Source organism: Crocodylus porosus, unplaced genomic scaffold, assembly GCF_001723895.1.
Source record: "Crocodylus porosus isolate Cpor-Errol unplaced genomic scaffold, CroPor_comp1, whole genome shotgun sequence".
In the NCBI taxonomy this organism is placed as follows: Eukaryota; Metazoa; Chordata; order Crocodylia; family Crocodylidae; genus Crocodylus; species Crocodylus porosus.
In genome coordinates this window covers 48538207-48552753 of record NW_017728948.1, presented here as the reverse complement: position 1 = coordinate 48552753, position 14547 = coordinate 48538207, and the positions used below count along the sequence as shown (strand labels likewise).

The following is a 14547-nucleotide window of genomic DNA, read 5'->3' as shown; positions in this document are numbered from 1 at the left end:
TGGTGTCGGCGGCGGCGGCGGCGGCGCCCGGCTCGCCGTTCCCCGAGGTGGTGGAGCTGAACGTGGGCGGGCAGGTGTACGTGACCAAGCACTCCACGCTGCTGAGCGTGCCGGACAGCACCCTGGCCAGCATGTTCGCGCCGGGCCGCGGCGGCGCGGCGGGCCGGGACCTGCCGAGGGACAGCCGCGCGCGCTTCTTCATCGACCGCGACGGCTTCCTCTTCAGGTACGTGCTGGATTACCTGCGCGACAAGCAGCTGGCGCTGCCCGAGCACTTCCCGGAGAAGGAGCGGCTGCTGCGCGAGGCCGAGTACTTCCAGCTGGCCGAGCTGGTCAAGCTGCTGGCGCCCAAGGTGGCCAAGCAGAGCTCGCTCAACGACGAGGGCTGCCAGAGCGACCTGGAGGACAGCGCCTCGCAGGGCAGCGGCGACCCGCGGCAGGCGGCGGCGCGGGACAAGCGCTCCGGTTTCCTCACCGTGGGCTACCGCGGCTCGGCCACGGCGCTGCGGGACAACCAGGCGGACGCCAAGTTCCGGCGCGTGGCCCGCATCATGGTGTGCGGCCGCATCGCGCTGGCCAAGGAGGTCTTCGGCGACACGCTCAACGAGAGCCGCGACCCCGACCGCCCGCCCGACAAGTACACGGCGCGCTTCTACCTCAAGTTCACCTACCTGGAGCAGGCCTTCGACCGCCTCTCCGAGGCCGGCTTCCACATGGTGGCCTGCAACTCCAGCGGCGCCGCCGCCTTCGTGCCGCACTACCGCGACGACAAGATCTGGAGCAGCTACACCGAGTACATCTTCTTCCGTGAGTCCCGCGCCGGCCCCCGGCCCCCGGCCCCCGGCTTTGCGCCGTGCTGGCAAGCTGCGGAGCCCGGGATCAAACCCATGGCAGCCTCCCGGCGAGCCGCGCGCCGCTCAAGGGTGCCCCGCCGTGCCGGCAGCGCCGGGCGCCCGCAGGCTGCGCGCAGACCCCGCCAGCCCCTCCTGACCTGTTGGGCTCAGGTCCATGCAGCAGGAGAAGGGCTCCAGTATTTGGTTGGTTGTTTTTTGTCCTGAAAAAACAGAGCGCAGACTAAAGAGCTGGCGTCTTCCGAGGTGCCTCGAGCGGGGTGGGGGGCTTGAGTCTAAAAAAATGAGAAGATATGCCTCCCCACAAAGTCTTGGCACTCTTGTTCTAGGTAGAAACAGAGCTAGGGGGGCACCCGAGGTCTTTCCTTCCTTTGACCTGCTCCTTTTTTCCCACTTTGCTGGGACACAGGGAAGGAATCACTCAGTGGGCTCCTCTGAAGTGCCCCCCCCCCACAGCCCAAGCCACCCCAAGTGCGGTGCTGCGGTTGACGGAGGTTGAATCTCTTCTGCTTCTACTTTGCTGGGACCAGACGCTGTTGCCTTGCTGAGCAGCCCCCTCTCCCCTCCGTGCCCATGCTCGTGCCCATCGCTGCTTTCTCCAGCCGTGCGAATAGTGGTTTGCTTTAAATGAAGCGGGGAGGGGGGGTGTTACTTTATTTATATATTTAATTACATATTTATCCCCCCCCCCGGTGCAAAAGGCTGGCTGTGCTAAGTGCAAGGAGAAGGGTGGGCTCAGGAGCTCGCCGGTTTCAGGACCCTGGAGAGGGAGGGTCTCGCTGTCTGCCCCCACTCCCCTGCAGACTCCTAGCTCCGCGGTGCTTTGGGAAGCTCTGCCCCACACCTCAGAAAGCCTCGTCGTCTCCCGTCTCACGCTGCCAGCCCCCAGCTTTGCCTTTCTCTGTCTCTAAGGTGTGCGTGTGTTTGGAGAGGGGGGTGGTGGATGTCTCCTGGCTTTGAGCGTTTCAGCGGTTTGGCTCAAGCGAAGCTTAAAACGCCAGGCTCAAAGCAGACAAGGGCTTCCAGTTTTGCTCGCTGCATTTCTTCCCAGTCTCATGAACTACAAAGTCAACAGGCTCCATCCAGCCACATGCGTTCAGTGCAGGATAGAGCAGAACAGCGACGAGAGCATCAACTTCCCCGCGAGTGTGTGAGAGCGCCTGTCTCTTATCAGGAGCCCATTACTCCTTTCTAGTTTGCTGTGCCTCTCTCTGCTAACTTCAGGCAGCTTGCAGGTGGCAGCATCAACTGCAGATGGAAGTTAGACTGCACAGGGCTAAGGGCAGTGACTAGAGAGCAAGTTGGGCTAATGAAAAAACAGCTGGATTAAAAAAAAATGTTTGGCAAAGATTTTTCTTTCAAAGACACGGTCAGCTTTAAAACTTTAAAAAAAATTATGTTTGGAGGGTTGAGTTAAAGCCGGTGGAAGAGATGATCGTTGTTTCCCCTGCGTTTGTGGGCTTCACGCTTTTTGGGGTTGGGGAGGGGAAGCAAGGAGGGAATGGTTTAGTAAAATGTCTGCTTCTGTAGATATATACTAAAACATCTGCCTCTGTGGATAGGTGTAGGCGCAACCACTACTAACTTCGTCAGGAGTAGGATTGAGTAGAAGCAATGTGTCTTGGGGTAGGCGGCTGTAGCTGGAGATGATATTTAATAGAGTATATAGCAACCACTGAAGTCTCTCACAGGGGAAAACAAGAATTTACTCTGTGATGGAAGTGGTGGGCACCATTGTATATAGCATTATATATCTTTTGATGTGATAATTAGCTGTATAATGGCATGTATTTAAAAAAAAATCAGTCATGAAATCTATCAAACTACGGTGCCTTTAGCTTGGGAAATATAAATGCAGAGAGGTAGCAGCCTTTCATTTTACTTTTCTGGACTGAGTTTGTAAATTATACTTTCTGGGTGCATTTGGTGCAGGAAGTATAAATAGGTTTTTCCAAAATATTAGAAAGTCCTGATTTTTGTTACTAAGACTGCTAAGGATATTCAAAGATCTGCCTCTCCCCCTCCATAAATAGTTTCCCAAATAGGCAATAATAATTAGTTTTGTCTGTTTGATGTTCATGTTTTGCTTTGAATTTGTTATGGCAATTGTATTACTACATAGAACAGTGCACCATTTGAAATCATTAGTTCAAATTAATCATTAGTTCAAAATATTCCAGAGAGTAATTCTATTTATTACATGATTTTTGTTTTTAATTGATGAAAAATAATTTCTACAGTTTTTCCAGTTTGTTTAGTTTGTGCATTTGACAATACTTTGGGGTTTTTCCTGCAGGCTTTTTCCTGCAATTAGTTTTCCTGTTGCTTGTGGGGGTCTCTTTTACACAGTCTGAAGGAGTAAGAAAATTGGGAGAGTGACAGTCAGTGAAACTACTTTTAAAAATATGTTCTTGTGACTGGATAAATTTAATATTTATAGATCTTTTTACCAACTAATATATTTTAATGGGATAGTTTGCCTGGTTACCTTGCTTTAAAATTGTAAAGGGAAGTTTGCATTTGGCCTCTTCACAGGTGTACAGTGGGAGAGGTGGCTATCCCCTGTACCCTGCCTTTGTAACCTGTACCATGATCAGAGCGGCTGCTCAAGGTTTATGTCTCTGCTGACACCTAGACTTTAAAAAATGAGCAGGAAACCGGTAATGTCCTTGTCCCAAGCCTTCACACACCAGTAGAAGTGGCTGGGCTCAGAGACAAATGGGCACTTTACAAGAGTGGCATAACAGTCACAAAGCTCTTTGCATAACTACAGGAGGAACAGTCTATGGTGCAAGGCTAATGTTTCCGAGAACTCTCTCCCAGTGAGCAGCTATAGATTACCTACTATTGGCCTTTGTCCTAAAAGAGTTGAGCCCTGAATAAATATAAGTGCTTTTAGTCCATATCAGAGTGTTGTGCTATACAAGTAAGACACCTAATTTTGTTACACTTTCATTTAGTTATGACTTGTAGACATGTTGCTCTCAGATTTAACATCTTCAAAGAAGGACAATATTTAGTACTTGGATGCTACTTGTATGTAAGTAGTCTCACAGTATTATCTCTTTGAAGGTAATTCCTAAGGCCTTGTAAATGCCTCTTTTTAAAAAAAAGAGAGGTAGATTGCATATTAATCCACTAGTTGCACAAGAAACATACTGTTCACCAGCTTCCTTCGGACCAAAGCCTGGTGTTGGATACATGTATTATATTCCTATTGGGAGCTACTGATGCAAGTTTGGGTGCAGAATTAGCCTTTAAGCTGTGATGTATACAGTATACTTGAAGGTGTCAGTTCCACCAGCTGACAAACTTGCTGTGTAATCTCTAATATTGCTGTTTGAAATCTCCGGTTACTAGATTTTTTAAAACAAGAATTAGTTTCATAGTTTGCTAAAAAATTAATTCACTTTGCTCTGTGTTGTTGAAGTTATGGATTACTTTTTCATAACTGGGCTGACTTCTTTGGATTCAAGATCCAAATTTACTTAATACTGCTCACTCTGAGTTTATGTTTCAGTCAGTGGCAATATGTCCATATCTCTTGTAAATATCAGGTTCTTTGCCCCCAGTGGTGTTTAAGCTATTAAAGTATGTATTGATTATTTCATTTACCTACATATGTGCTACATAGTTTGTATTTACATTTAACATATGGCTTAGCTCTGAAAAGGATTCTACTATAAAAATTACAAACTGTGTCTATTTGGTGATTTAAAAATGTATGTGGGCAGTATTTATTTGTTTATGTTGGTGCTGCAAAAAGTATACAGCATTATTTATTTCCTGATACCTCAGATGGAAACCCCACCTGCATTTAAACTTGGAAGTTGCCTACCCTCTCAGGATGACATCAGGGTGATTCAGCTTGGCAAATATAATAATGAATGTTCATTGAGTTTGGGAAGAGAGAGAAAAAGGCCCCTCAATAACTGCAGTGTGCTTGAAGTTGTCATCCAAATATGTGGATTAATTGAGTATTTGTGCATAATATGATGGCCATTGCCCTAATTCTAATCTCATCCTAAAAAATGAGATTTCCATCCTAAATATGGAAAGAACTGCTTAGAATTACTACTCTTTAGTTCAAATGGTTGCAACAAACTCAGGGCAGACATCCTCCTGCTAGGTGGTTACTTTCTGTGAAAGGGTACAATATATTTTTGACCTCTGTTTGACTCCTGTGTGGTTCACTTTGTCTCTTGCTGTTGTTGCATAATGTAGGATCACCTGCACTTACTATTACTGTACATTCTTTTGGAAAACATAATTGGTCTTAATGGTTCTCACATTTAACATCTGCTACTCAATCTGACTTATGGGTGTTGAAAGTGTGGCACTCAGCTGGAAGCTTTCTCTTCTGAGTTGACATGTTTATTGTATGAGGGATGCAGAACTGCCACATGAGAAACTTGGAAACCTTTTCTGTTTTGACATTCTTGTTTTATGTGTAATATTTTTTTTCTGTTTTCTTCTTCCCTATTTTTGTTTGTAACAAATGACCATGAATTTATGCTGCTTATTTTTCACCTGAAGTCATAGCTCTCTGTGAGATTATTTTGGTTGCTGTGGAAATTGTCACAAAAAAGCACTAATGACTTCATAATCAGCAGGGAACAAGCAGCAGGAAAAAAATGATTTTTTAAGAAATAAATAAATAGTGCATTTTCATAAAAAAAATCCTTTTTATTTAATAGAGAAGAAGAAAAACAGAAATTGACCTGTTAAAGGGGGTAAAAAAATTGCTACAAATTCCAAAGTGTCAGCTGCTCTTTAAGTGCTAAATCTATCCTATGCCCTACTTGAGTAGCTGAAGATCAGCAAAGATCTTCAGACTCCTTCTCTCAGGCCACAGAGTTACGTCAAAGCCAGTCTCTGAACAAAAGGTTAAAAGAGCCTGTTTGGACTATCTCTAACCTGGCTTTTGTTCTGCTGTCAGGGAAACCACCATGTTCCTAAGCAGTGAAGGCTAGATTTGGATGGGCCAGTTTATATAATATCCTCGTGTTGTTCGTTTCCTCAAAAGAAAAATGATTTTCTGTTGAACAGTGTAGAGTAACATTTTGCCTGGGAACATACAGGACTGTCACTTGCAAATCAAGGAAAGTGATTCTTCCATTCTATTCAGCATTCTACTGCAACCAGTTCTGGGCCCCACACTTCAAGATGGATGTGGACAGTTTGGAAAGTGTCTAGCGCAGAGCAACAAAAGTGATTAGAGGCCTAAGAGGCAAGACTTATGAAGAACAGCTGAAAGAACAAAGGTTATTTAGCCTGAGGAAGAGAAGACTGAGGAGGGGATTTAATAAGAATCTTCAAATTCCTGAAGGGTGATTACAAAGAAGACGGAGATGAGCTTTTCTCTATGGCTATAGAGGGCAGGACTAGGAGCAATGGCCTCATGCTTCACTAGGGGAAATTTTAGATTGGAAGAACTTTCTGATTACGAGGTTGTTCAAACATTGGAGCAGGCTGTCTAGAGAAGCTGTGGAATCTCCATGTCTGTAAGTTTTCAAGAGTAGGTTAGACAGATACTTGGCTGAGATGGTTTAGTCACAGATGCTCCTGCCCCGATCTGGGGGCTGCACTAGATGATCTTGTGAGGTCCCCTCCAGCCATACTTTCCTATGATCCTATGAGGTCAGAGCTGAGATTGCTGGTTTTTGATGGTTCTAACTACTTTGGTTCTAACTACTTTGTCTGCCTGTGTCTCCAGTTCATATACTATACTTGATCTGAGCCTCAGTATGGAAAAATTCATATTCTGATGTAGGCATGTTGTTTCTATTGGGATTGTTGTGTAAGAACTTTTCAAAAGTATGTGAGGCTGAACTCAGTTTTATTAGTCCTATAGGTCTTAGAAAGTGAAAACAAAGCAATTACAGGAGAGTGAAAAAACAAAGTTCATTTTTGTAAAATTGTTTTTAGCCTATATATCCTTCCTAGTTACAGAATAAGCAATGATGATTTTTTATCTGTAGAAATTGGTGTCAGTCAGCTTCCAGTTACTTGTCTTTGACCTATCTGTGGCATTTCATGAAAAACTTTATCTTCTTTCATACATTTGGTCAGATTATTTTTGGGAGCAGCATTTTAGTGGAACAGTGTTCACCTTTCCACTGCAGAATACCAGTAAACCCTCATGTGTTATCACTTCTACAAGGACATTGGCTATACAGGATATATCCACGCAGACATAATTTCTATATTAGTAAGTATCTCATGTGTCTACCAAAGGGAAAAATAAATTCACATTGTTTCCCTTCTGCATTCCTATCAAACGACAACCTTTCTATTCTATCTTTAAAACTTTGCAGATTTTTATGGGACAATTTTACATTTCTTCCCACAATATGCTCATACCAGAAGCAAAGAGGAGATGGGAGAAGATTTTGAGGAATCTATTCAGTCTTTGGGGGCCTGGCTAGCTAACTACAGACACTTTCAGGAAGCTCTAATTTAGATTTGGTGACAATGAGCCTATTGGCTAGGGTCCAGCGAATCCTTTTCTGATTATTTCTTGAGAACTTACTTTATGGGAAATCTGCAGAGAGAGAGATTAGCACCATTCTTGTGCTTCTACATCACTTGGGACTCCCTCATACTAAGAGAGTTTCTCAGAGTCATTTCTATAAGGCTTACAGTATCTTTTTCACCCCTGGAGACTTACCAAGAATCTGATGTCTTTTGTTTGAAAGAAATAATACATTTTCCATGAATTAAAAAACCCAGCTGATTACAATTCTTAAAAACTGGCTTTTGGGGCATTCAAAATACTCGGCAATGAATTATAAAATCACTGTAATAAAGCTTCCTTGTGAAAGGAATAGTGTGATATTGTTTTAAAAGATACTGTATATAAACAAAGTGAGATGGAATATTTCCTTCTTTGAATTATTTTCAAATAAGTACCTACCAAAAGCATATACATATATGCTCCTCCATCTATTTTTCTAGCTTGATAGACACAAAAAGAGATAGTTGATCTTATTACTGATGATATGCAAAATGTCACATCAATTCACTGGACTAGGACTGGGCCTATAATACATGTCTGCATGCATTGACATACAATAGTTATCCATTCAGTTTTCACGCTTTTAGCAGTTTCATAGACATGTATTATTTAGTGTTGATGTTTGAAACTGCGTTTCATCATTATTGCTGCAAACAAGAGGAAGGTCAAGGAATGTAGGTCCCTTACTGAATGGGAGAGTCAACCTACTGACAAATGGGGAAAAGGCTGTACCACTCAATGCCTTTTTTACCTCAGTCTTCACAGGCAAGGTCTCAGACTACTGCATTGGGTGGCACAGTCTGGGGAGAAGGTGAGCAGCCCACAGTGATGAAAGAACAGGTTAGGGACTATTTAGAAAAGCTGGATGTGTAGAAGTCTGTGGTGCTGGATGCACTGCATCTGAGAGTGCTGAAGGAGTTGTCTGATGTCATTGCAGAGCCACTGGCCATTGTCTTTGAAAACTTGTGGCAATCAGAGGAGGTCCCAGACAATTGGAAAAGGGAAAATCTAGTGCCCATAGTTAAGAAAGGGAAGGAGGAAGATCCAGGGAACTACAGACTAATCAGCCTCACCTCAGTCCCTGGAAAAATTGTGCAGCAGGACTTCAAGAAATCCATTTCTAAGCATCTGGAGGAGAAGAAAGTAATCAGGAACAGTCAGAATTAATTCACCAAGTGCAAGTCAGGCTTCACCAGCCTGACTGCCTTCTACAATGAGATGATTGGCTCTGTGGATGTGGAAAAAGCAGTGGATATGATATACCTTGACTTCAGCAAGGCGTTAGTCCCCTACAGCATTCTTGCAAACAAGCTAAGGAAGTATGGGTTGACTGAATGGACTGTGAGGTGGATAGAAAGCTGGCTGGATAGTCAGGCTCAATGGGTAGTGTTCAATGGCTTGAGGTCTAGTTGGCAGCTGGTATCAAGTGGAGTGCCCCAGGTGTCAGTTCAGGGGCCAGTTTTGTTCAATATCTTCACCAATGATCTGGAAGATGGGATGGATTGCACCCTCAGCAACTTCATGGATGACACCAAGCTGGGGGGAGTAGTTCATACATTGGAGGGTAGAACTAGGATTCAGAGTGACCTAGACCCATTGGGGGATTGGGCCAAAAGAAATCTCATGAAGTTCAACAAGGACAAATGCAAAGTCCTGCACTTAGGATGGAAGAATCCCATGCACTGCTACAAGTGTGGGACCAACTGGTTAAACAGCAGTTCTCCAGAAACAGACTGGGGAGTTGCAGGGGACAAGAAGCTGGATATGAGCCAACAGTGTGTCCTTGTTTCCAAGAAGGCTAAGAGCATACTAGGCTGCATTAGTAGGAGTGTTGCCAGCAGATTGAGGGAAGTAATTGTTCCCCTCTATTCAGCACTGGTGAGGCCATATCTAGAGTACTGTGTCCAGTTCTGGGTCCCCCACTATAGAAAGGACATGGACAAGTTAGAGAGAGTCCAGCAGAGTGCAGTGAAAATGGTTAGGGGGCTGTGGCACATGACTTTTGAGGAGAGACTGAGGGAACTGAGCTTATTTAGTCTGGAGAAGAGAAGACTAAAGAGGGATTTAATAGCAGTCTTTAGCTACCTGAAGGGTTGTTCCAAAGAGGATGGAGCTAGAGTGTTCTCAGTGGCAGCAGATGACAGAACAAGGAGCAATGGTTTCAAGTTGCAGCAAAAGAAGTTTCATCTGGATATTAGGAAAAAACTTTCTCACTAGGAAGGTGGTGAAGCATTGAAAGAGGTTACCTAGAGGGGTGGTGGAATCTCCATTCTTGGAGGCTTTAAAGGCGCACTTCAACAGAGCCCTGGTTGGAATGATCTAGTTGGGGGTGGCCCTGTTTTAAGCAGGGGTTTGGATTAGACCTCCTGAGGTCCCTTCCAACCTTAATTTTCTATGATTTTATGAATAAGCGAATGATATTCTTATGTTATATTTATTAGTTTTCCTCCTTTCATCCCGACTGGCTTTCAGTTTTTCAAGAGTCATGAAATACTCCCTAATAAAAATTAATTGATGCTCAAGAACTCATCACATTTTGTCATAGACAAACTCTTTCAACTGAACTCTAAATGCTGTTCATATTTTATTAGGCAGGAATTGTTATAAATTCTACTAAGAGTTGCAGCAATGTTAGCTAATGAATTCCATGGAAATTATTGTTTCATTGAAATGGTGTTCCACTTTTAATAAATCATAAGTTGTCCTGTCATCGAACTTCTTACTACAAACCATTCAGAATATTTAATTTTACTCAAATACTTGGGTGCAGCTATTTGAGTTTTGAATGGTGGTAGAAGGAAAGATGTTCTATCACATATATTTTATGAGTATATAAGTAATAATGTGCACAAATTGTCAGTGTGATGACATTTCTTATGATTAGAGCTGCTATAAAACACTGGCACTATATCAGAGGATATTTTTTTAAAAAGAGTTCCTTATTGCCAGCTCTATTATGATATTTCATTTATGAAGAAAGAAAGGGAAATTATCAATGCCTATCCATTATGATAGTAGAAGTTAAAAAGATGGCAAAGAGATGGCAAACCATATCACCTACATTCTTGCAAAACAAGCTTGTGTACTAATACTTTGTTGAATCTAATTTTTAATGACTAAATGTTGCCATTAGGAGACTATTGCCTAGCATAATAGAACTTTAATTTTTTCATGTCTTGATTTCATTCTTATACTTTGTGATAATGGGAGTTTAAGAGAGGTTCAAATCAATCTGATTATAAGAAAAAAAAAGATATGGGTCAGCAGGAACAGAAATGCCTGGTAGGAAAGGAAAGATACCAGCTTAGGTCCCCATTGCACCTCAGGAAAAACAATTTCCAGGACATCTTCCTTCTCTTTGGGAGACGCATTGAGTCATATGCCATTTGCCCCTCTGGCACCTCCTAGTCATATCAGTTATGGAAGAATGATTTCACTCTAGAATTTCAATCTAGGTGGCCAGAGAAACCCATGCTAGCAGAACCAAGGGCAAAATCAGCCTTAGCAGATAATACAGCATGCTACATTTTTAATATACATTCTCTCTACTTACTGGTTGAATAATTGCTCTCACCCATTCCCACCTCCTTACAAATTGTGTGTGAATACCAAAAACTACATGTACATGGCTACAAATACACTATTTAGTCATGGAAAATCTCTTCCTGGGTAAGAGATAGACAACCAATAGTCTTAGTTTTTCCCATGTTATCCATTTATTCCGTAAAAGAAGTACTCCTTTGATAATCTTTGCTCCCACAAAGTCTACTGTTCCTTCTCATTCACAGAAGACCAATACAGAGACTACAGTAGTGCTTTGGGTTTAGGAGGCAATAACATAGCAATTCCAAACAATAAAAAACTGTTTATATACATGCAAAGGGGGTGAGGGGGCAACCAAGTTAGCTTAACTCACTTTCACCTCTTTTTTTGTCCAGACATTTGCATGTTTGTGCCATGGGTAGTCTGAGCTACCACCCTGTTTTGGGACTTTTGGGTGCTACTGGAATATAAATGATAAAAGATACAGAGATCCTAATAAGTGTACTTTTAGAAGGATAAAGTGTTCTGATACCACAGTACTGAGCTCACTGAAAAATTCTAGATAGCTAGAATATTACTGTCCCGCATCTTGACTATTCCTTTGGAATGACTGTAACAGGAAAATTAGTTTTATTCAAATTAGGAGTGGTTAGAAAAGCTCTTTTGTGAGCGTGCTGAGGCTTCTCTCCTTTAAAAGGGGGTTATATGATGTGGCATCTGGAATATCTGACATTGGACTTGCGGATTCAGGTGATCCCTTACAGTCCTGTTTCCTTTTGGCAGCTGTGTAGGATCACCATTTTTGATGTGTCTGACTTTTTCTCTGTTGACTATTTAAGAAGCTTGTGAACCCAACTTCATTTCTGTAGTTCACTCTCTTGGGACCAGGAACCTAGTTTGTGTGCATTGCAGAGCTTATTTTGAAAGACTCTAAGGTTTCTTTCTGGATTTTGCCCATTGTACCTATGTTTATACAGGAGGAAAAAGTGATCTAGGCAAATATAGGTCCATTACTCTGACATCAGTAGTATGCATGGCTTGGGAAAATATAAACAAAAATTAAGGTATGAAATCTTGGGATTGATCAGTAATTTCCATGGCAAATTCAGTGCTATAAAATATAAACTGAAGGACGTGGGTGTATTAGTTAAAAATGAGATGGTTATAAGCTACCAATATGATACAACCATAAAATAAGTGACTAAGTGACTATGGGTGTTTTTACATGTGCTCCAGGAGTGTGTGTATGTTGAGGGAGTGGGGGGGAGGCATTGGGCATTAATTAGAGCAGCTCCAAGAGCCAGTCTAATTAAAGCTCCCACAGCATCTCCTGCATCAGCGTCCCCTTGAATGAGCCTTGGTTAAAGCACTCCCACTACCATTTTGAAGCATGGGGACACTGATGTACAATGCCTGGAGGCTTCTGGAGCATGCTAATTACCATGTTCCAGAAGCCAGACTCAGTTAGTCAAGTCTGCTGCAATGTGCATCGGACCAGCCTCCCCACACATCTACTGGCACCCTAGGAAAGGTATTTCCAGTAAAAATGGGGAAATTAATAATGCCATTGTATAGGCCATGGTGATAGGTCATCTCACAGTATAAAACTCTGATCACCCATATTCTGGAAAGATTAATTCAAATTCAGACAGGTCAGAGAAGGGTGATTAGGATTACCAAAGGAATGGAGATCCTATTTTATGCAAAGGGATTGGCTGGTTTAATAAGAGAAAGCTCAAGGTATGTGTCACCACAGAAGATCTATTAAAGCAAAAGACAACAGAACAAGAACAAATAGGTATAAACTTACCATGAATAATTTAGTCTGGAAATTAGGAGATATTTCCTAACCATTAGAGGAGTGAGATTCTCAAATAGGAGTAATGGGGACAAAAAATCCTGACTACTTTTAGGTTTGATAAATGTATGAAAGGGATTAGGTAACATTGTACCTGAAATAGCAGAGTATTGAACTCAGCAGTCAATAAGATCATTTCCAGCCCTGTGTTCCTATGAAATAGTGGGCACGTCTACATGAGATGTTTACTGTGGAGTAGATTAATTTGCTCTGCAGTAAACATTGCACGTTTATACCTGCACCCTTATTAGACTGGAGTAAACTAATTAATAGGGCTGTGTGAAGCTTCGGGTGCTGATTTGATTCAGAGGAAATTCAGCCTGATTTGCTGGCCAACTCCCTGAATCCAAATTGAATTAGGAGACCAATTTAAAGGTCAGAATCAATTCAAAGCTCTCTGAATCGATTTGGGAAAGATTGAGAGAGCTTCAGAGATTTGGGCAGTCCCCATTTACTGCCACAGGGAGGTGCAGCTGGACTCCATACTGGTAAGTAGGGGGCTGGGGAGGGGGAGCTGGAGACCCCTGCCATGCCCCATACCCTGCCTGCTCCCCCAGCCCCCTTAAGCACCCTTGACCCTTGCCTGCTCTCCCAGCTCCCCACCATGGCTGCCCCAGCTGGCTCCAGCTCCTGGCTCTTTAAAAAAAAGCCCTCACTCACTGGCGGCTGCCAGGCAGGGAGTGGGTGATTCCCACTGCTCTCCACTACCCCACACTATGTGGGGGGCCCTGCCATGAGCTCCCCAACACCCACCTACACTCCCAGCCACCCCTCGTGGCTGCCCCACCTGGCCCCAGCTTCCGGCTGTTTGAAAAAAAAAAAGCCCTGCATTCACCGGCTACTGCAATGGTCTTGGGGTTTCTGGGAACTCATGGCAGAGCCCTCCCAGACAGTGTGGGGCAGTGGGGGGGTGGCAGGGATTGCCCCTCCTCCCCCACCTGGCAGAAACCAGTGAGTGGGGACTCTTTTTTTTTTTAAATGGGAGCTGGGGCAGGGCAGGGCAGCCCAAGGTGGGGGGGCTGGGACAGCTGGCAGGGGTTCAGGGGGCTCATGGTAGAGCTCCCCATGCAGTGGGGCAGCAGGGATCACCTTCTCCCCCCCTCCCAGCCTTGCAGCAACTGGTGAGTGGGTTTTTTTCTTTTTTTTTAAAGAGGTGGGAGCTGGGGCCAGGTGGGCAGCCATTGATGGGGCTGGGAGAGTGGGCAGGGGATGGGGCCAATTCGGAGATTCGACCGATTCAGCTGAATTGATCCGGGACAGTGATTCAAATCGCTGAATCAAATTACTGTTCCCCAAATTGGCCGAATCCAAAATGAATACTACCCGCTTCACACAGGCCTACTAATTAACTCTGTGCTAACGCTGTACTATTTTACAAGTACTATCCTGCTGCTGAGTATTTTACTCTGCAACTTTGCATATGTAGATGCTCCCTGAGCTGGATGGGGCACAAGGGTGTTTCAGTGCAGGGGCTGCCTGCTGGCTAGCCCTACACTGGAGCATCCTCATGCCCCAACCAGCCTCTCTACACATTGAGCCAGGGGGATGGCAGGCTGGGACGGTTCCAACCTGACTCAACATGCTGTGGTCCCAGGCACACGTTCAAATGGTGTGCGTGTGTATGTGTGTATGTGTTTGTGTGTGTAATGTGTTCGTGTATGTGTGTGTGTGTGTATATATATATAGTGTGTGTGTATATATATATTTATATTATAAATTATATTTTATTACATTATATTATTCTATATATATATATGTTTGAGGTATGTGTGTGTATG

At 43.7% G+C, this 14547-nt stretch overlaps 1 protein-coding gene across 1 annotated transcript in view; it reads left to right on the top strand.

Annotated features, from left to right (window-relative positions):
• Window positions 1-2: 2 nt before the first annotated feature.
• The window catches only part of KCTD8 (potassium channel tetramerization domain containing 8), a gene marked incomplete at its 5' end in the record, with an annotated part of 173671 nt that continues 159126 nt past the window's right edge, over window positions 3-14547 (top strand). Inside the window, one exon of the mRNA XM_019552584.1 lies at window positions 3-807. Within this exon, the coding sequence (XP_019408129.1) occupies window positions 3-807 (805 nt within the window). The remainder of the gene's footprint in view (window positions 808-14547) is intronic.